This window comes from Marmota marmota, unplaced genomic scaffold (assembly GCF_001458135.2).
Source record: "Marmota marmota marmota unplaced genomic scaffold, marMar, whole genome shotgun sequence".
Lineage (NCBI taxonomy): Eukaryota > Metazoa > Chordata > Mammalia > Rodentia > Sciuridae > Marmota > Marmota marmota.
Window position 1 is genome coordinate 2179647 of NW_026000138.1, and position 21527 is coordinate 2201173.

Consider the following 21527-nt stretch of genomic DNA (forward strand, 5'->3'; position numbering starts at 1 on the left):
AAAAAAAAAAAAACATGTTTTAGGTAAAGATGTAACTGTTCTGGAATGATGCCTTTATTTCTTAAGAGTAGTGTAATTTCAGTGAGGCACAAGGACTGGAGAGCCAGTTTGTTAAAATGGGACTTCACCTCTTTGAGGTATAAATATCACTAATCCTTCTAATGTGCCTCACTTATTTTACACAGATTTATTCATTCTGTATTTGTAGGCTGTTTATACCTTAATTTCTCTGTACCGACAATATACAAGTTTACTTGGGAAAATGAATTCACAGGAGGAAGATGAAGTATGGCAGGTGATTATAGGAGCCAGAGTTGAGGTAAGCAAGATTGTCAAGCACTTCTGTATTAGTGTTCCTACCTCATTGTGATGTCCAAATTTTTGGATTAAAGTGTCTAATAAACTATTCATTCTAAATCTGCTAGTTTGAATAAATCCATTTAACTCTTTGTATTGACTAAAGCTTTTTGCTAACTTTACAGATGACTTCAAAACAACAAGAATACTTGAAGCTTGAAACCACCTGGATGACTGCAGTTGGTCTTTCAGAGATGGCAGCAGAAGCTGCATACCAATCTGGTAGGTTGAAGGGTTTTTTTGTTTTGTTTCTGATAAGGGAAGTACCAGTTGATTTTTCATCTTAGCTGTAAAATTAGAGATTTAGATTAGATGATGTAATTGATGACCATGATTTAGCTTTGAGAAATTTTCCCCATTTCCAAAATAACCAACATTTTATTTGCATATTAGGACAAATGACCCCCCTTGTAGCTAGACCAGTTAGGGAACATGACCCCAAGAGGGACTCACATGACAGCCTCAGGGCCCCAGGCTTTCCTTGTGTCCATGTGTGCCTTCTACCCTGCTCAGGCAGTTGTCCCATCTTTTGGCAGGAGCAGATCAGGCCTCTATAACTGCCAGAAACCACATTCAGCTGGTGAAATCGCAGGTGCAGGAGGTGCGCCAACTCTCCCAGAAAGCAGAAACCAAGCTGGCTGAAGCGCAAACACAGGAGCTACACCAGAAATCACAAGAGGGAAGGGACGAGAGGGCCGACCAGGAACAGGAGGCCTACCTGCGTGAAGATTGAGGGCCCAAGCTGGCTGCCCTTTCTACCCACTCAGTGGGGAAAGCAGAGGTAGATGCCATCCACCCAGCACAGCACAATTCTCTATACCCAAAGAAGAGGCGGCAGGCCCTACCCTGGCCTATCAGGCCAGAAGCCTTTGTGAGCTCTGAATGCCTGGCCCTTTCCCCTATGGTCTCAGCTTTTACTGGACCTGGTTGTTAATCCATGGGCACTGTATGTGCCCTGTTTAACCTTGCACCCCCCTCAGCATACCTGCTCTCTCATTTTTAACCTTATACCCAAAGCATTTCACCGGCCAGGGCCAGAGAGGGGTCTTTTAGTCACTTCCTTAAGTTCAATAGCTGTTTAACCTCAGTTTCAAGCTTACTCAGATTTTCAAATATGATTTAGTATTTATTTCCTCCATAGGAATTTGAGTTTGGTGGGGAAGGGGAGACTGTCAGGTTTTTAAGATTTCTCTTTAAGCATATGCAATGCCTTCTCTGATATGGCCTTACCACCAGCTCCTTGTACAGGTAAGGCCAAGGAGCCAAGAGTGTAACTGTGAAGGGAATGAATGCAGAGTGTTCACCTGGTGCTCCCAACAGGACTTAACACATGCTTCTTGTGTTTCCTTCTTTGAGTTTCTCTATTGTAGCCAAAGGAGAATATATGTATTTTTTTCCACTTTTGTGTGTCTTCTGGGGCCCTATGTAGTCACCTTCCTTCATTGCCCATTGCAGAGCCCCAAAGGGCCCTAGGGATCCCCTTTGGATTTCTGGCAGTGTTTGCTAAGTTTTGGCTCTCATCCAGCTAATGCTGGATACACCAAGTTTTAGCATTTTTTTTTTAATTTAAAAAAATTTTTAATTGTTGATCTTTGTTTATATGTGGTGCCCCAGCCCCAAATTTTAGCATTTTTATTTATTTATTTTTTTTGGTTTTCGGTGGACATAACATCTTTGTTTGTATGTGGTGCTGAGGATCGAACCCGTACCACACGCATGCCAGGCGAGTGCGCTACCACTTGAGTCACATCCCCAGCCCCAATTTTAGCATTTTTAATGAGAGCTAACAAGATAGGAATGGTTTACAAAAATGAAATCGGCATTTCTTTTAGACCCTCAAGGATCCATTTTTGAGGTTTTCAGTTTGTCTTCATGAGAATCAACTGAGTCAACTCTAGGGCTGTCGCTCCACTCACTCCTCAGTGCTGAAGCTTGAGGGTAGCTGCACACTTGAGCCCCTCGTCTGTCACCAGTGCCCACATGGTCCACATTTCCAGAGGATTCAGGCGGTGTACCAACAGGAGCCCTCTATATAGGCAAGGGTCCAGAGGTTGCTGTATTCCAAATGTTTTAAAGCCAGCATGGTGTGTGGGGTGTACCCCCAGCTTCTTCAGGCACATGCCCACAAAGAGGACATCAATAGGAAAGAGCTCAGTCCCCTCCATGGCTGCTTGGAGGTGCCTTATTGTGGCTCTGGACATGACATAGCCTCCACCCCCAGCATAGGGTGGGTAGTGGCGTGCCTTATACATGGAGGGTGGGATGAAGTATTTGACTCTGGTGTTCCTATTGGGCAGGGCCTGGTGGATGACATCTCCCACCAGGAGGTCCTGGGCTGGGTCCCAGCCATCCAGGAATTCTAGCACATTGGGGACATGGACAAAGACATCATCATCTCCCTTAAGCATGAAGTGGGCATGAGGACAAGCACTTGCCACCCAGCGCTGTAAGTGCAGCTCCTTAAGGGTTAGGTTGAAGAAATCCTCCACAAAGTCCCACTGTAGGATATCATCAAACTCTCCACTCTCATAGGCCAGCAGCTGAGCTGGGGGTGTGGGCCCTGCCACTCCAAGTAGGAACACCAGCTTCAGCTGCCTGTCCCTAACCCAGCTCCCTGCTCGGCCCCAAGTGCTGCGGATAGCTGCACGTTGCTCCACGTGACCAGGTTGAGATTTGATGGCCAAGAGCAGGAAGGTGTCCTTGGCACAGCCTGAAGGCTCCAGCAGGATAGAGAAATTTCGGCAGTGGCGATAAGTCAAGAAGAGGCGGTGACGACCAGGCAGGGATAGGGAAGTGTTAGCCACTGTGCGATTGGGTAGGCACTGGCTGTGGTGAGCCCCAGAGGGTTCCCAGAAGGATTGGTGGGTCTTGAGGTCCCCTGCCAGCGGGACCTCCTTCTTCAGAAAGAGCAGACAGCTGAGCAGCAGTACCATGAGACTGTAGAACAGCAGCCAGCCCAGCCTGTGCAACATGGTGGGCCCTGCAGGAAGAGAGTGCCTGAGCCATTCCTGTGCTCTACCCCTGACCCTGAGAGCTGAGCAGAGTCCTGCAACCCTGCAGCTAGTCTTTGCTGGCCTTCATTCAGGATTGCCTTTTATTCTCAACATATCCTTTGGCTCTTTGATTTTCTTCCCACCCCCAAGGATGAACTAAGTACACCTGCTTTGGCCTGCTTTCTGCTGAGGGGAGGGCTCTGGGGTCAATGTTTTCCCAAAATGACTTGCACTCATATTGACACCGTAAACATTCACAGCCTTTCCAGGAAACTACCTGACAAAGTTTCAGTGAAATGGGGCAAACTTAGTTTAGCTTTGCGTCAAATTCATTCTAAGCATGAGAGATGACATTCAGAGCTCTCCAAACCACTGCACCAGTTAAATGGCAGGCCCTATGTTGGGTGTTTCTGATGACAGAGCCCCAGGTACTGAGGTTAGGGACTGGAAGCTATGCAGCAGGGTAGCAAGAGAACACTCCCCACCTATCTTCTCTCAGTGTTCTGGATTTCTTGGTGGAATGAGCTGAACTAAGGTTTAAGTCAAAAATCACACAGCATGACAGGAAGAAAACCTGTATCAGGGAATATGCACTAAGGTTACCCTGCCACCTTACCCCTTCCTACCACTACTGAGTTTTGAGTTCTGTCGTGAAGTTTGTCAAAGAGAAGGTTGAGAAAAGCCAAATTTCAATTTCTCCTGTCATTTGCCTCTGCCTCTTTTCCCCTTTCACCCTCAGTCCCCTTTCCTTGATCTTCATTGCCACATCATCCCAATCTTTCTCCTTCAGTATGTCTAGCTGTATTAACATCATCCTTGTCCCTAACATTTCTAGTGCTAATTCAAGACAACACAAAATGCATACCAAGAGGTGTACTGAGAAGAAGTTAATGAAGTGGCTTGGGGAAGGTTGCTTCACCTAAGAACCAAGAACATTGTCCTTGATAAGGGGATGTTCAAGCAAGACCTTTGAAGCAAGGGGTCAGATCACATAAAAATGTGGGGAAGTGCATGCCAGGCAGAGGCCACAGTTGTTTGTAGAGCTAAAGTAGCCAGGGTTGAGGAAGTGCGCTCGAGTGTGATTTGCTATGAATGAGGAGGAGGAAAACTAGCAAAGCCAAAGTGAAGTGAAAGCAGCAGCCCGAGGCGGTCAGGGAAGGGTTGAGGAGCACCACTGGAGGCTGTGGCAGAGAAGCAAAAGAATTTTCATTGTTTTAAGGTCACTGTCGCTGATGCTGCTTTGATGGACTATTAGAAAACCAAGTAATAAGACAGGGAGACCCTCTAGAGAATGAATTAGAATTCAAGGTGTGGCTGTGGCATTGTGGCAGCTCCTAGATCTCAGTTATGCGGGATCTGCGGCTGTAGGGGAGGAAGGAACCCAGACGCGGGGAGGTTCCACTAGCAGAGAAGGGCGCAGAGCTTTGGTTCTGTTCGTGATATCTTAGAAAGCTCTCCCTGGCTCGCCAACTTGCGTAAATCCGCCTTTCGCCGTCCAAACTGCACGCAATTCCCCACAGGAGAAACCGGATCGAACGCCGCCGACGGCCTGAACCAGGGTCTCGCCAGGGGGCCTGCCTTGGTCCCACACACCTGCGCATCCTAACTTAACTCCTGCTAGCTGACGTCTTCTCCCATCGCTCTGCTGACCCCAAAGCCCGGCGTGGGCTTCAGAGGGTGCTCACACCCCGCGAGAGGGATGCAGAGTCCTGAGGGGCTGCGCGCGTTCCTGGGGTGACAGCTGCCTGGGTTCCTCACTGACAACACGCTACCGGGTGAGAAAGGGCCAACGTCAGGTTCATTCTTCCAACACAAGGGTTTCCTGTGAATGAAAAGGACTGCCCTCGCCAGAGCAAGGACCAGCACCGCTAGGGGTACACACTCTTCCCCGGGCGGAGCACGGCGGGTAGCGCGCGGCGGCCGGGCAGGTTGCCCAGGTGGGCCCGGGCACCATTCTGCCCTGAGAGGCGCGAAAGCCTAGCGGCCCTGGGGCCTCGCACCACGCCAGCCGGAGTTCGNCCGGGGCGCTCCCGGAGGCCCAGACACGCGGCGAGACGGAAGCGGAGGCGCGAGTGCGCAGAACAGCCTTTACTCGGGCGCCTAGAAGTGGAGCGCCTCCTCCGCGGTGCGGTACTGATTCAGCTGGATCTGGACCTCCACCGTCAGCGGCTCCGGCTGGTAGTCGCTGTCGAAGCTCGGCATCTGCGGTTTTGACTTTTCTGAGAAAATTAAAACATAAGCAATGAGTCCGGAGCGATGTGGGGACTGCGGTCTCCAAGCACTGAACACATCCCCAAAACCCAAGTCCAGGGAGGCACAACTCTGAATTGGATCCAGCTCTGTTAATAGAGAAGGGAATAGAATTGCGTTTAATTGGAGCATTTAATGAGTCACAGCTGTTTGAGTTACAAGAAAAATTAGCTGTTTCTTTCTTAGACTATTTTAAGTTGAACTCTGACGAACTATGCATGTACAGTCTTGGGTATTTGACAATTATTTTCTTTAAAATGAAGTAAATATGGCACTTTGGGGAAAACACGGGACTGAAAGCATTTTGATAAATTTATAACATTTGAACTTTCAGGTAGAAATTAGAATTTTGGAACACTGCCACCATGAACTCAAGGTTCCCAATACTCCAAGTCTTTTCTAACGATGTGGGTGGTGATATTTAAGAACGTGATTTTTGGGGCTGGGGTTGTGGCTTGGCTGTAGAGCGCTTGCCTAACGTGTGAGGCACTGGTTTCAATCCTCAGCCCCACATAAAAATAAATAAAATAAAGGTATTGTGTCCATCTACAACTGAAAATGCTTTTTAAAAAAACGAATGTGACTTTTGGATTTTTAATGGAATGTGTAAATCAATGTTTGTTATTTTACAAGTAACCGTGTTACCAGTAGTGCATGGTTAAAATATCCATTCAAAATGCAAAATAAAACGGTTATGGAGGCGCATGCTCCAGAGGCTGAGACAGGAGGATCAGGTTCAAAGCCAGCCTCAGCAAAAGCGAGGCACTAAGCAACCCAGTGAGACCCTGTCTCTAAATAAAATATAAAATAGGGCTGGGGATGTAGCTCAGTGGTTGAGTGCCCCTGAGTTCAATTCCTGGTGTGTGTGTGTGTGTGTGTGTGTGTGTGTATCAATGTACTTTAATGACTAATTGGATTGAAAAAAATCAATATATATTCAGTTTTCACTTTGTAACAAATGTAATAAGCTAGCTTGTCAAATTCATTGTAACATCAAGGAAGAATATCCATAATTCTTTGAAAGCCTATTAAAATATTCCCCTCTTTTCTAATTATGTGTTGGTATGAGGTTGGATTTTCTTCATACACTTCAACAGCAATATATCAAGAGTTTTGCTGTAGACGCAGATATGAGAATCCACTGTCCTGTTAATCCAGACATTTAAAAGATCTTTAAAAACAAACTTGAAAAAAAAAATTTAACTATCACCAGGCAGCCTGCCCATAATCCCAGCTACTCAGGAAACTAAGGCAGGAGGATTAGAAATTCCAGGACAATACTTTGCAGGATCCTCTCTCAAAAGTAAAAATAAAATAAAAAGGACTAGGGATGTAGCTCAGAGGTACAGCACCCCAGGTTCACTCCCCAGTACTGCAGAAAAAAGTTAAACTATCTTATCTCCACAGATAAGTGCCACAAATCATGTGCCCATATATGCATGGTCTTGAAAGCCCAATAGTATGAACCTCCCAATTCATTCTTTCTCAGAACTGTTTTGGGTCCTTTTCCTATGAATTTTAGAATCTGCTTGCTGAGCTGGGTGTATTGGCACACATCTGTAATTCCAGCAACTCAGGAGGCTGAGGCAGGAGGATCACAGGTTTAAGGTCAGTCTCCACAAGTTCATTGAGATCCTTTCTCAAAAACAAAATACAACAAGGGCTGGGGATGTAGCTCAGTGGTAAAGTGCCCCTTGATTCAATCTCTAATATTGGTGGTGAGGAGCAATACTTAAGTTTAAAAAAAAAATCTGCTTGCTGATTTCTATAAACCATAGACTTGGCAGGATCATTCCATTATGTGGAATCTATAGATCATTTGAGAAGAACCTACATCTTAACAATATTTGAATCTCCTAATCCCTGCTCATAGTATACCTCTCCATTGATATAGATCTTTAATTTCTGTTCACAATGTTTTCTAGTTTTCAGTGAACAGGACTTCCACATCTTTTGTCACATTTATTCCTATATCATATTTTTCAATGCTATTTCTTCTTTGACCCACAGGTTATTTAGAAGTATGTTGCTTAGTTTCTAAAAAATTTGGGATTTCTTGGATCAGGATTTTACAGTTTCAGTTTTCATCTTCCCCCCACCCCACCCCCCATTTTATAGGATTTTGCAGTATTGTCCAGGCTGGTGTTGAAATCCTGGACTCAAAGGATCCTCTCACCTCAGCCTCCCCAGTGCTGGAACTACAGGCACATACCACCATGCCCAGCTCAAATTTTGAAATGTGCTGGTCACAGTGGTGCACGCCTACAATCCAAGCAGTTCAGGAGGCTGAGACAGGAGGATCTTGAGTACAAGGCAACCTCAGCAATTTGTCAAGGCACTTAGCAGCTCAGTGAGATCCTGTCTCTAAATAAAATTTTTAAAAAGGGTTGATGGGCTGGGGATGTAGCTCAAGCGGTAGCGCGCTCGCCTGGCATGGGTGCGGCCCGGGTTCGATCCTCAGCACCACATACAAACAAAGATGTTGTGTCCACCTAAAACTGAAAAATAAATATTGAAATTCTCTATCTCTTTCTCTTTAAAAAAATAAAATAAAAATAAAAAAAGGGTTGAAGATGTGGCTCAGTGGTTGAGTGCCCCCGAGTTCAATCCTCAGTACCAAAACAAAAAACAAGTTCTTTAAAGGTATCAGCAATGATTTCTTCAGGCATTTTTTCCCATTTTTTTAAAAATATTTTTTAAGTTGTAAATGGGCACAATACCTTTATTTTATTTGCTTATTTTTTTTTTTAAAGATAGAGTGAGAGAGGGAGGGAGGGAGAGAGAGAGAGAGAATTTTTAATATTTATTTTTTAGTTCTCGGCGGACACAACATCTTTGTTTGTATGTGGTGCTGAGGATCGAACCCGGGCCGCACGCATGCCAGGCGAGCGCGCTACCGCTTGAGCCACATCCCCAGCCCAATATTTGCTTATTTTTATGTGGTGCTGGGGATTGAACCCAGTGTCTCATGTATGCTAGGCAAGCGCTCTGTCACTGAGCCCCAAACCCAGCCCCTTTCCTGTCTTTTGAGAAACTCCAATCACATGGATATTAGGCCCTTGGAAATTTGTCTCAAAATTTATTGATACTCTTTCATTTTTTCCTACTGATTTTTCTCCTTGAGTTTTATTTTGGACAGTTTCTACTGCTCAAGTTCACTAATATTTCCTTTTATATTGTCTAATATGCCAATAATCCATTGAATGTATTTTTCATATGACACTATAATTTTCATCTCTAAAAGTTTATATTCATTATTGCTACTTAACAGATTCAATTTTTCCTCAAGATTTTTTTTTTTTGGGGGGGGGGTACTGGAGATTGAATCTAAGGACGCTTTACCACTGAGCTACATTCCCAGTTCTTTTTTTATTTTTATATCTTTCTTAATCTCTTAGTATATTGTAGATATACATTATAGTGGGGTTTGACATAGTCATAAATGCACATAACATACTTTTCTGAATTCAAATCCCCAATACTCCCTATTTTTCTCACAACCTCTTCTCTAAGCCCTGATCTCCTTCCTCCAGTCTATTGGTTTTCTATTTATTTATTTTTCTTTGTTTAATTGGTATATTATAGTTATATATATGGAGAGAGAGAGAGAGAGAGATAAAATTTTATTTTTTATTTTGAAACAGGACCTTTCTAAGTTGCTGAGACTGGCCTCACACTTGTGATCCTCCTGCCTCAGTCTCCCAAGTCACTGGAACTGCAGATGTGTTACTGCACCCAGCTCCTCTAGCTTCTTGAGTGTATGGAATAAATTATAATAACTGCTTTAATATTCTTGTCTACTGATTCTATCTTACATGTCATTTCTGAGTCAATTTTGGTTCTCATTATATATTGTATTTCTTGTTTTTTTTTCCATGCTGTGTAATTTGCCGGGGTTGGGGAGTGGGGGGTACCAGGGATTGAACTCGGGGGCATTCAACCACTGAGCCACATCCCCAGCCCTATTTTATATTTTATTTAGAGACAGGGTCTCACTGAGTTGCTTAGTGCCTCGATTTTGCTGAGGCTGGCTTTGAACTCGTGATCCTCCAGCCTTAGCCTCCAGAGCCGCTGGGATTACAGGTATGCGCCTCTGCACCCGACTCATGCCTAGTAATTTTTTATTGGATGACAGACATCGTAAATTTTACCTGAGGGATATTTTTTTGTATTCTTAATGAGATTTGTCCTAAGATACAGTGAGGTTTGATCCTTTCAAATCTTGCTTTCCCTTCCTGATCTTTTAAAAACACAAATCTGAAGCTTACCTAGTTCAGAAACTTCACTGGCCACTCAGAATAAATCCAGGCTTCTTATCTGACCAATTAGAGCTGCAGCCAAAAGAACCCTGAGCCACCTCAGCTCGGTCCTTCCTCCAGGGCACCACAATGCCCTTCCCTACCCATCACCCCGCACAGCAGGCTGCTGCCTCTGGGACATGCAGGGAGGATGGGGGTCCAGTCCTCAGGGTGGATGTGGCCTCCCCACTGGCTGGAAGATACAGTTCTCAGTCACCCACCCTGTGGCTTCCAGTCAAGGCTGGCCCTTCAGCAGGGCCTCAGCAACCAGCCCTTGCCATCTGCCACCACACGCGTTGGCTCTTACCCTTTTTGGCCCCTTTCTTGGTCTTCTTTAAATCCTGAAAGAAAGAATGACCAAATAAGATGCTGACTGGGGTCAGGGGCTGCTGGGGAAGGGGCAGATATAGACCCCAAGGAGGCCTGGGGGCTCCCACCCATCCCAGGGCCTCTGACTGGTCCAGGAGGGTGGGGGGCTCCACGTGAGGAGGTGCCTGAGCTGGCCCACACCGGAGGAGCGTCAGCCGCACTCCCAGGGGAAGGTCCCTCTTCCATCCTCCCCAGGCTCCTGGCAGGGCAAGCATTCTTGGAGAGGGGGAAGGAGAGGACATGGTTGCGGCCCACTTACCCTAGTTAATATCATCTTGTCAGACTCCAGGGTGCGGATGACCCCATAATTGCACACAGTGGACACCTGGGACTCCCCTGCCAGCAATGGCTCCAGGGCCACCAAGTCGCTACCCAGCACCCGCAGCACAGATGGTTCCTGGCGGAGCTCCTTGGGAATTTCTTTCTTTTTCTTGGGTGCCTTCTGTTCCTGTGGTGGGAGGCCAGGAGGGTGGGACAGGGCCAGGCAAAGGACCATGCCAGGCATCTGTCCCCTCCACGCGCGGTCCCCTGCTGTGGGCTGGGTGTGCCACTACCTTGCGGGGTTCCTTCTCCGCTTTCCCTTTCTTATTTTTCCCAACAGTTTCCTTCTTGTCTTTCTCCCCTTTTCCTTTCTTGGCAGGCAAGGGAATTTCAACAGGAAGTGGCACCACAGCCCAGGAGACGATCTGGGGAACACGACATGGCCTCAAGTAAGCAGAGTCACCTCTCCCTCGCTCTTTCTAGAAAGGGGCTGAGAAGCATCTAACCAGGGAATCAGGCCTCTGCCCACCTTCTCCTCCACAATAGTCACAGTGGTCCCCGACAGTAGGAAGGCCTTGAGTGGCACCAGGTCCTTGAAGGTGTGCTGCATCTCATAGTTGTAGGAAATGACATCAGCCCAGGGCTTGTGGTTGGTGCTGAAGAGGACGGTCCTTGATTAGGGGGAGATGCAGACATGGGCGCCATCACCCAGGGCTATGGCTGGGAACCTGGAACAAGGCTCTAAGGGGACTTCCAAAAAAGACTACGTACCCCAAAATAGCACGAGATTGGGGGTCTGGCTATTACCGGAGAGGACCAGGGGAGCAGGAGACCAGGAAGGAACATGGCACAGAGAAGACAGTGGAGAAATGGGAAATTCGCAACAACAAAAAATCAGTGCAGAGTATAGAAAGATTCCTTAAACAAAAGCACTAATATTGAAAACTTCTGTTCATCAAATGACACTATGTAGGGAGTGAAAAGGCAAACCAGACAAAGGGGAAAATGACTTGCTGCGCTTATCACCAAGAAGAGTGTATATCCAGAAGACGTTTGTATGCAAAAGGAAATCTTATGAATCAGTAAGAAAAAGACAGGCAATGCGATTTTTAAAAATGGGTAAGAGAATCAAAGAGGAACTCCCCCAAACACAGCATGTCCTCTGGGACAGGACTCTTGGCAGCCATGTCTGAGTTCCTCTGGGCTTTTAATAAATTTGCAATAAATCTCAGCCATGAGAAAGGCTGGATGCCAAGCCCTGAGAGTCCTAATGGATCCAAACCTGGGCCTAGTCTTGGGGACCCCAACACCAACAGAAGAGAGCCATAGTTAAAACAACTGACAAGCATTAGGGAGCTGTGACAGGAATTCCTAAGTAAATCTATATGTGCTCAACATTCTGAGACTCTACAAACTCCATTCATGGAGCTCCTACACTGTGGGAACTGACTTGGATTCCAGTAAAATTCTCCATCATCAAAGAAGCTTCCGGAACAAAGAAGGCAGAACCGGTGGCATATGCGAAACCTGAGGAGGGGATGAGACTGGAGTTATTGAGGGCAAGGAAGAACCTGGTGCACAGACTGGAAGGTCCTTGCCACACTTCGTATGCCAGAGTACATTCCAGATGGACTCAAAAGCTTGTATGAGAAGCTTCCAATCCCAGGGCTAAAATGCAATGAGAAAGTCAATCATTCTAGAAAGCTTAGCCCTTCAGGGACCTGAGGTTCAGATGCACTTGAGTGGAAGGTTAGGGTTCTGGGAAAGGAGTGCTGACTGCCAATCCAACACCTACCCCCTATGGCTCTTGGCCCAGGGGCCAGCTAAAGAGACTGTGGCCTCGGCTGGAGCACTCAGCCATCAGGATGCTCAGGGGAGGCAGTGGGTGCAGCCTAAGTCTGCTGTCACCCTGGATGGAGACCCCAGTCCTTGCTCCTAGCTGGGTCCTATCCTTACCCAGGGGATGGGAAGAGCCGGGGATCCATCCGTGGCCGCAGCTTTGCCAGCTCCTCTGCAGAGTTGATGGAGGAGAGGGGCACTGGCAGGGCTGAGCGGCCTGAGATGAAGGACAACTCTGACTCTCCCATCTCCGTCGCCCCCGACTCCTGGGACTCATTGGCCTCCTCCAACAGCTGCACCTCTGACCCCCCCTGCAGCTCATCGCCTACAAGTTCTGCGCTGGAGGGCCTGACAATCTGCCAGGGAAGACAGGACACATCCTCTGAAGTTCCTTGAGTGTCTACGGACACAGAGATCAGGGCGGTAGGATTTTCTTCTTTAGTGCTGGAATGGAACACTGCACTTCTCGAATGCTAGGTAAGCAGGCCACCACTGAGCCACACCCCAGCCTTACAGGAACCCAAGGCGTGAGCAGCACATTTGGGAGACCTAAGATTAAGCACAACCTCCTCATGAGAAGTTGGAGGCAGCACATTTCTCCTAGCCCCACGGAGCCCCTGCTTTTCATAGGATGTGGAGGGGTGAAAGACATCGTGGAAACTGTAGAGTGGGGCCAGAAGCTCTGGGCTTGGGTATAAAATTCCAGGCTGCTCCCGTGTCAGGCTCAGATGTCACAGGGCCACAAGGTGCTCACTGCTGACAATCATCCTGGCTGGGGCTGGGCTGGAGCCAGGGCCCTAAGCAGAAAGGGGCTGTGAATCCATGTTAAGGATTCTCCCAGGCCTCCAGGGGCTGTTCTGCCTGCACAGGAAACCCCGTGGGCCTGGGCGAGGAGCCACCCTACTCCCTGACAGCCGGGCACCTTGGCCAGCACGCCACCATACTGGCTCCCCTCGCCTTGCTCCTCTTCCACAAAGTCGTAGGTCACGTAATAGTTGTAGGCGATGAAAGGGCCTTCGGGGCCTGGCTCTGGGTCCCAGATAGAGGTGTCCACAACGCCCTTGACGTTTCCAATGGACACCACAAACTGTGCTTCTTGTGCCAGGAAGTCTGCAAGAAGGAGTGACAAGACTGAGGAACATGGAGGGCTGGGAGTTGGCAGACAGCAAGACAGGACGGGGAAGGCACTCGTCCCTGGATCCTCCCCTCCATGCAGACGTTCAAGTCCCGGCTCCACCAAGTTCAATGGGAGTGATTTAGGATATGGCATTTGGCTTCTCTGAAGCCTTGGTTTCCTGATCTGTCAAATGGGAGTTATTTGGGGTTTGTTTGGTACTAGGGATTCAGGGATTGAACCCAGGGACGCTCTACCACTGAGCTACATCCCAGTCCTTTTTATCTTTTATTTTTGAGACAGGGTTTTGCTGAGTTACTGAGGCTAGCCTTGAACAAACAATCCTCCTGCCTCAGCATCGGTGCCTGTGCCACTGCTCCCAGTTTTAAAATGGAGGTTCTAATAGAAGCTTTACAGAGCCAGTTCTGAGAGGGTGAGAGGTTAGGAATATTTGCCGTCTCATCTTGTGCCTGGAATGCTGAAGCTGTCAGGCTTCTGTCTGACCTTGGGAAGGCTCTGATGCACCTTGCATGATGGGCCACAAGGGGGTGAACTCAAGCCACCTCAAAAGTGAAGAAACTGGCTAAAAGCTGTGGAAGCCCTCCTACCACTTCTGTCCCCAGGGCCCAGTCACAGGGGTCAATATCTGAGAAAACCCAGATCCAGAAGGTTTATTACATCTGATGAGGGCCCGGGTCAAATGGGGAGCCACAGACAAAGGTTCAAGGTGTGGAGCCGGGTCCCTGCCCCCTCCCTCCATGGCTGTACCCACCGCCACTGAGGCTGAATCCCCGGAACTGATGCTTCTCGTTGGGAGACACAGTGATGTCATCCAGCACGCACAGCCGGGTCAGGCTGTCGATGGTGAAGCCTCGGTAGTAGGGCACCAGGGCCAGCGGGTTCCCCTGCAGCACCAGCAGCCGCAGGTGCCTGAGCGTGCTGAGGCTGACCATCATGCCCTGCAGGTCTGTCAGGTCATTGAAGCCCAGATCCAGGGAGACAAGGTTGGGCCTGGAAGGTGGGGCAGGCCACTCAGGAGTTAGGGACCCTGGTGAGCAGGGGACATGCCCTACACCCAGGACACAGCTCGGCCCACACACTTTGTTCTGTCCTGGACACAGGGTTATGCCCAAGCCTGCTTCTCCCCTCTCTGGAACACTGCCATCCTCAGAGCCCAGAGACAGCCCTCACAACCTACCCCTATGTCCCAGTCACACAGAGCTCTCTAGCCAAAATTCCAACTTCATGTGCATCTAGAAGGTTCTCCCTATTGACAAACAGGAAGTCACTGTGGGGAAGAGCCGGAAGGGGAGGAGTGGGATTGGAATGGGGACCTGGGAGGAGGGTGGGTGAAGCTGTAGGGTCCAGGGGTCTCAAGCTGGAGGTCACTCTTCAAAGCCAGACTGGCACATGGCCACTGGGTTCGCCTCTTGGGGGACAAGAGTGAAGACCGTGCCAGCAAGCGGAAAGGAGACGTTTCCCATCCCAGCCTGTGAAGGGCAGGAAGGGCGGGCAAAGGAGAATCCCAGGGCCCTGGGTGATGAGCCAGGCACAGGAGGGAGTGGGGCAGCTTTTCCCACTGTCACAAACTAGAAAGCAAAGTGACTTCAGCTCTGAGGACAGAGGCCAGGAAAAGAGCAGGTGCCGCAGTCTGGCTGGGCACAATCAGGAGCCACTTGTCAAAAGAAACTAACTTTATTTTTAGAACCACACACGCCAAACAAAACAGCCTCTCAGGAAAAATCCTCAGAGCCTCAACTGCCACCACCGGCTTTCCACAAGCCTCTCTCCACCTCCCACAATCCTCCTGCTCTTGAGGCCGATTGGCTGGGTCACGTGGGCGGAGCCAAAAAAGTCCCCCAATGAGCAGCTCCGTGGTCTGAAAGGGCAGGGAAACAGTCCAATGAGCATCACCGCAGAGGAGCCAATCAGCTAGATGTTGCTGGGGCCGAGGAGCCAATCAGCTAGATGTTGCTGGGGCCACTGTGAGCCAATCATCAGCCGGCAGCTGGAAGTTTGCTGGGGCCCCTTCGGCTGTGGCTCTCAACAGCAGGGAACACCCATCAGCAGCACCTTCCACACAGTGAACTCAGCCCCCTCCCTCTCCTCCCTCGCCTCTTTTGATGGCCTGTCCTGCCCGTGATAGTCACAGGCCAGTCAGAGGGAAGTATGCAAGAGGAACAGTTCGTGGGGATCAGCACACAGCCTTGACCCGACCTTCAAGAGAACCAGGCAATATCAGCACAGATGTCCTTTTGATTCCCAAACAGCCCAAGACAGAGGCTCAAGTACAGGTTTCTACGTGATCCCCATTCGGCACGAAGCACCAGGTTGGGCATGTTTTCCAAATCAAAATCAGGACACTTGGTACTCTGTCAACAGCAAGAACCTAAATTTGCTGTCCTAAGAAGTCCAAAGTATATGGTTTTCTGTCTATACTCCCTGATGGCCATGGGCAATGGAAGAAAGGAATGCCAGTTGGACAGGGCCGAGCCTGGTCAGGGGCCGCAGAGCAGGGGGAGGAAGGAGGAAATCATGAGAGAGGGACTTTCCTCTCCACTGCACCCTGCCTTCCAAGCAGGTGTGGCTAGAGCACAAGGCTTGTCCAAGGAAGGAGGTGCCTTCTGTGCTGACCTCCAGCCCTTTCCAGGCTGTGACAGAGGAAGCAGAGGAGCTGTACCCACAGCACCACTAGCTAAGGTGCTGGACCCCGGTTCTCCTTGCAGGGTGCTCCCTTTGCCCCAGCTCTCCATGGCGGTCTTTTAGGGATGGTGGGTGACCCTCTCACTTCTCAGGTCTGGGATTTTAAGTTTTCCACTGTCACCCACCCCCCGCCCCCACCAAGGAGACAAAATCCAATGTCAACAACCAAGAGGGGACTGTTCTGCACAAACTCTGATGGATGCTGGAGTTGTAGTGACAAGCGAGGGCTGTCTCTAGGACAGTGTTCTCAGCCTGGGCTGAGTCCGCCCCTCCTCCTAGGTTCTGTCTGACTGTCCCAGGAGGGAATTGAGTGGGTTCAGGCCAGGGATGCTGCTACCCATGCTACAATGCCCAGAACAGTCCCACAACAGAGTGACAGGCCCAAGTGTCAATGGAGCCCACGTTGAGAGATCCTCTTCTGAAGCAGGGCTCCCCCTACCCTTCCCTGGATGTCAGTGGGATTTTTTATTGAGTCATTCTGAAATCCTGAGCCGACTTTGCAGCCACCCAGAAGTTATAGAAGCAAGCCTCCCTCCCGCACCTGCCCTCCCAGCTCCCCAGTTACCAGTAGTTGTTGGTGACATAGAGACTCTCCAAGGGGCCCAGCAGTTTGTTGTGGCCCAGCCCCAGATGCTGGAGCCCAGGGGGTGGGTGAGCACACAGACACTCCATGCTGCGGATCTCGTTGCCATACAGCTCCAGCACCTATTGACAGCAGAGGAGGCCCGGACTGGAGGGCTCTGCCTGACTGCCTGCCCTCTGCCCGCTGCCCCGGGAAACTCAGGAAAGGAATCGTGGACTGCTTGGGGCCTGCCTTCCTGTGCCCAACAGGACTGCATTTTTTAAAATGCAGGAGGAACTTTTTCCTGCAGCAGAGAGGGAAGTTTCCTTTCCCTTCTGTGAAGGTGACTTCGAAGCTTGGAAGGGGAGGTGATAGAGGTGTGCAGGAAGTTCTTGCAGACACGCAGTGGGAAGGTGTCCCTGGGAAAGCCCCGAGGGACCCTGATGGAAGAGGGAATGGATCCCACTAAGTGGATATGTGCAAACTGTCCTCCTCACTCACACGTGTCACCCAGGGCTGAGCCTGGTGTCTCCAGCCAGAGCCAGACCTGCTCTCTTCCTCCGTGGTCACTACTCTCGGTGTTCAGCTTAGGGCTGGGGCCATGCGACATGCTCAGCAGAGCACAATGAAGCCCGCCTGCCTCTTTTCTTTGTGGAAAACGTACCTAACATAAATTTGCCGTTTCCTCCATTTGTAAGTGTACCGTTCAGTGACATCCATAATGCTGTGCCACCACCACCACTGTTCCCCAAAGCATCATCACCCCAAACAGACCTCTAAGCAGTCACTCACTCCCTGTTCCCTCTCCCAGCCCACGGTGACCTCTAATCCCTGTCTATCTCTGTGAATTTGCCTCTTCTAGATATTTCACAGAAGTGTAATCAAATGAGATTGGCCCCTGTGGGTCTGACTCCTTTCACCCAGCATGCCGTTTTCTAGGGTCCCGCACACTGCAGTGACATCAGAATTTCTTTCTTTGAATGGATGAATTATATCCCACTACGTGGACAGGTCACCTTTTGTCCTCGGGTGTGTGGTTGTAGACACCTGGATTCTTTCCACTTCTGGCTACTAAACGCTGATGAACAGGAAACTGTTAGGGATCCTGCCCTCTGTCCTTTTAGGTGTTGTGGATCCCCTTTTTGAGGAACATGGCCTACAGTTAAAGGCCTGAGGTTGGGCCTTAATGCAGAGCCTCCCTGGCCAAACCTGTGCAGGGAAGATCAGAGACAGGGTCTCTGGGGCTCCTGTACCTTGAGTGTTGGGGGCAGATTGGCAGCATTGACTTCCTTGATTTTATTGGCACTCAGGATCAGCTCCTCAAGGTTTACAAATTTTAGGAGGTCCTTATCCACCAGGCTCACCTGAAAGGAAGGGAAGGAAGTGAGGCCTCCAGAAGGCCAGGTGACATCGCAGCACAAGCCAATAGGAACACACAGTCCTTCCAGTCTTGCCAACCCCTCCATCCCTTTTCCATCTCACTGTATCCACTCGCAGGGCTCCAGGGCCACTTCCTCCCCTGCCCCTTCACTGACAGTAGCTATGGGATTTCCAGGCCAATGTCCTATGTCCCTTGCTGGACCTTGAGATTCTTGGAAGGGCAGAGCCATGGTAACCTACTGCCTGTCTGGCACCAAAGCTGGTTAAAGTATTTAGAAATCACCCTGGCTTGTACGGAGCAAGGTCAGAGGAGAAACTTCAGCATCCTACCCATAAATCTTCAGTTCCCAAGGAACTGAGTGATCTCAAGGATATCAGGGGTCCTTCCTGGCGGGGCTTCTTTTCCCTAGAGCAACCAAATGCCCATTTGCCTAGGATGGAGGGACTTTCCAGGACATAAAACTTGCAGCACTAACACAAGGAAAGTCACAAGCAAACTGGTCACCCTATTCATTTTCTGGTTACGTGTAACTTCCCAGTTTCTCCATAAAAGGAAGCAAAGGCTTAGGAAGGCTGAGACTCAGTTTCTATACAACTTTTGAACTGTTATTGTTCTAAGCAAAGATTTTTTTTTTAAAGAGAGAGAGAGAGAGAGAATTTCAACATTTATTTTTTAGTTTTTGGTGGACACAACATCCTTGTTTGTATGTGGTGCTGAGGATCAAACCCAGGCCGCACGCATGCCAGGCGAGCGTGCTACCCCTTGAACCCCCAGCCCCTCTAAGCAAAGATTTTTTTAGTAACAGAAATAAAATAAGTCAACACTATGCCAATGTTCTCCAGCCCCACCCCCAACCCGATTCCCACAGTTTAAAGGGTTTTATTTATTTATGGTGGGTTTTTTTTTTTGTTTTTTTGTTTTTTTGGCTTTTTTGGAACTGGAGGTTGAACCCAGGGCTTTGCAAATACAAGGCAGACACTTTGCCACTGAGCTACATCCCAGCCCCCCACAGTTTAAATAAAGTAAAAAATATATATATATGGCCCAGGCACAGTGGCATACAACACCTGTAATCCCAGCAACTTGGGAGGCTGAGGCAGGAGGATCAGGAGTTCAAAGCCAGCCTCAGCAATTTAGCAAGGCCCTAAGCAAGTTAGCAAGACCCTGTCTAAAGGTAAAAAGTAAAAAGGGCTGGGGATGTGGCTCAGCCCTCTGGGTTCAATTCCTAGAACCAAACCAAACCAAACCAAAGCAATATGGGTCCTTTGAAAGGTCTTTACTAGGACCCAGGAGGGCCGAGTGCAGGGCATGCTAAGAATTGGCTGTAGAAGAGGCACATGGACTCCCTCCAAGGGTGAAGGAGGAAGACTTTCAATAAAGCATGGCTGAATACCGGCCTGTTTGTTGTACAAGCTGGTGAGCTCAATGAGAAGTCAGGGCTGACCTTGGGATCAGCTCTCACAGGAGATCCCCCTACAATCTGGTGCTCATTTGCAGCACCCACCTGCTTGTCCACCATCCTCAGCGACCGGAAATAGGAGTACAAGAAGGTGTCTTTGAGCATCAGTGGATTCTGGATGGCCAGTTCTCTCAGAAAATGGTCCTCAGCACTGGAGTCCTCCACCAGAACCCAGGGTGAGTGGGGACTACGCACCAGTCCCAGCAGGGCCTCCACAGTCTCCTCCCCTGGGCTCACCGTCTCCTCCTCCCTGGGAGTCAGCTCCCTCCAGGTTCGCCATGTTTGAGGAAGAAAACGCGACCTGTTCTGCAGTGTTGCAGGTGGAGAATTTCATTAGGTCTGACATGTCCTTGTAAAGAAACTCAGTTGTAAGACTAGATGACTGAGGATAAAGAATTTAGAAATCTCGATGAGCCACCAGTAATTTTGGCTGATGATTAGCCATGATATGAGTACAGATAAAGGTCCAATTCCTGTCTCTGGGAGATTAATTACATATCTGACACAATCTATGCAATTCATGAGGCTCAACAGGCAATGGCGGGGGATATAAGGATATAATCAAGGAAAAATTTTTCAAGAGGAAGTAGCAAGGCTGAAAAGGTAAGCCCAGGAAAAGGTAAATTCAGGAAGTGGAAGATGAAAGAGTGCTTTTCCCAGAATTTACTCTCTCCCACCCCTACCTCCAGAAGAGGTGCAGTCTGAGCATAAAACCCAGAGTCTTACATGCTAGGCAAGCACTCTACCACCAAGCTACAGCCCCCAGTCCAAGATGCATCTTTGAAACCCTAAAGCTTAGCAGATAGTAGGTGCTCAACCAACATCTGACTAAGCAAATCAATGAATGCTCTCAGTTTTCCTATGAAAAGGGAACACCAGCTTTCCTAGGCTCCTTTCCATGGAGTGATGGGGTGGCCCCAGCCTCTGGCCCATTCAGAACTCTCAAGACATTCCTGAGCACACTGGCTCTTGTCCCCACCCTGTGATGACACCCCACCTAGGTGAGGACAACAGTTCCTGTGGCCCCACTGAACAGATTCTGTCTGCAGGGTCAATGTACAGATTGAAGCTTGAGAGAAAAGGACCTTCATGGGCAGCAAATTTTCCTCTTTCACCCTGTTTTGAGGCTCCTCAACACTGCATTGCTCTCTGTCTCTCCCCGGCAGGGAAGGGTGGGCCAGAGGGTGCACTGCTTAGCCTTTTGAGCCCTCAGGTTCTCCTCCAGGAGGGAAGCTTCTAGACAAACAGAAAGTGGCAGAGCCTTCCCAGCCAAGCCTCAGAAGGGGAGGCCCATGCCTCTGCAGCCTCAGGGCCCAGGTGGAACCATCTCCCGCACGTGGCTCTGGGGCTCCACGAAGCCAAGAAACTTCACCCAGTCAGAAGCACCTGCATGGTGCAGACTGGCCTGCTATGCTCAGGATGGGAAGGTGCCAGGTCTGCACCCTGAAGTCAGTGCCCCCAGGCCCAGGCGGAGCTTCCTCTGCCCACACTTTGAGCTTCAGGGTCCCCTTAGTCCACCCTCCTCGCCCAAACACTAAGAACTACCCCTCCTGGGGCGTCTCGGTCAGCCACCTGCTGTGTGTGGGCGCTGCCAGTCTCCAGGGCCGTCCCCCGGGCCGTCCCCCAGGCCCTCCCAGCCCCCCTTCGCACCCAGCTGCCTATGCCGCAGGGAAACTCGTGCAGACACAGCTTCCGCAGGTGCACCCGCACCACCTCGCTCAGGGTCTCCGGGGCGCTGCGACTGCCGCTGTCGCTGCCGCTGGCCATGCCTGCGGGTGGGAGCCCCCAGCTTCCCGCGCTGCTAGGCAACGCCCGACGCTTCCCGCGCTGCTAGGCAACGCCCGACGCGCCAGGCGCGTCGCACCCGGCTCAGCCCCCAGCCCCTGGCACTGCCCCGACCTCCTCCGTGAAGGCTGGTTCTTGTCCCCACCCTGTGATAAC

The 21527-nt window shown here is 49.6% G+C and overlaps 3 protein-coding genes across 6 annotated transcripts in view; 1 reads left to right on the plus strand and 2 right to left on the minus strand.

The window, feature by feature from the left end:
- Positions 1–1690, plus strand: part of Diablo (diablo IAP-binding mitochondrial protein) — a 6984-nt gene extending 5294 nt beyond the window's left edge. For both annotated transcript variants that reach the window (XM_015502458.2, XM_048785552.1), the window contains exons 4-6: positions 209–319; positions 483–579; positions 894–1690. In XM_015502458.2, the coding sequence (XP_015357944.1) occupies positions 209–319; positions 483–579; positions 894–1090 (405 nt within the window). In that variant the 3' untranslated portion in view covers positions 1091–1690. The remainder of the gene's footprint in view (positions 1–208; positions 320–482; positions 580–893) is intronic.
- A 424-nt stretch (positions 1691–2114) lies between these two features.
- B3gnt4 (UDP-GlcNAc:betaGal beta-1,3-N-acetylglucosaminyltransferase 4) lies at positions 2115–5370 on the minus strand. Its single transcript, XM_015502459.2, has one exon. The coding sequence runs from the start codon at positions 3327–3329 to the stop codon at positions 2277–2279; it is 1053 nt and encodes a 350-aa protein (XP_015357945.1). The 5' UTR covers positions 3330–5370; the 3' UTR covers positions 2115–2276.
- A 53-nt stretch (positions 5371–5423) lies between these two features.
- On the minus strand, positions 5424–21397 carry Lrrc43 (leucine rich repeat containing 43). Of its 3 annotated transcripts, none has more exons than XM_048785550.1 (12): positions 21237–21397; positions 19632–19892; positions 18000–18110; positions 16750–16889; positions 14254–14492; positions 13290–13477; positions 12485–12723; positions 11058–11184; positions 10822–10953; positions 10527–10715; positions 10206–10239; positions 5424–5569 (listed from the first exon to the last, which is right to left on the minus strand). In XM_048785550.1, exons 1-12 carry the CDS (start codon positions 21351–21353, stop codon positions 5451–5453), a joined length of 1896 nt encoding a protein of 631 aa, XP_048641507.1. In that variant the 5' UTR covers positions 21354–21397; the 3' UTR covers positions 5424–5450. The 3 variants fall into 3 exon arrangements, with proteins under 3 accessions (XP_048641507.1, XP_015357864.1, XP_048641508.1); XM_015502378.2 differs by having other exon boundaries at positions 11058–11199; XM_048785551.1 differs by lacking the exon at positions 12485–12723 and adding an exon at positions 11300–11328 and having other exon boundaries at positions 11058–11199; positions 21237–21396.
- Positions 21398–21527: the final 130 nt, after the last annotated feature.

Coding starts and splice junctions, on each gene's coding strand:
- Lrrc43 (XM_015502378.2), bottom strand. CDS start 21,353: ATGGCCAGCGGCAGCGACAGCGGCAGTCGCAGCGCCCCGGAGACCCTG. Junction 10,954..11,057: donor TGACTATTGTGGAGGAGAAG/GTGGGCAGAGGC, acceptor CGTGTTCCCCAG/ATCGTCTCCTGGGCTGTGGT. Junction 5,570..10,205: donor CAAGAAAGGGGCCAAAAAGG/GTAAGAGCCAAC, acceptor TAATTTTCTCAG/AAAAGTCAAAACCGCAGATG.
- B3gnt4 (XM_015502459.2), bottom strand. CDS start 3,329: ATGTTGCACAGGCTGGGCTGGCTGCTGTTCTACAGTCTCATGGTACTG.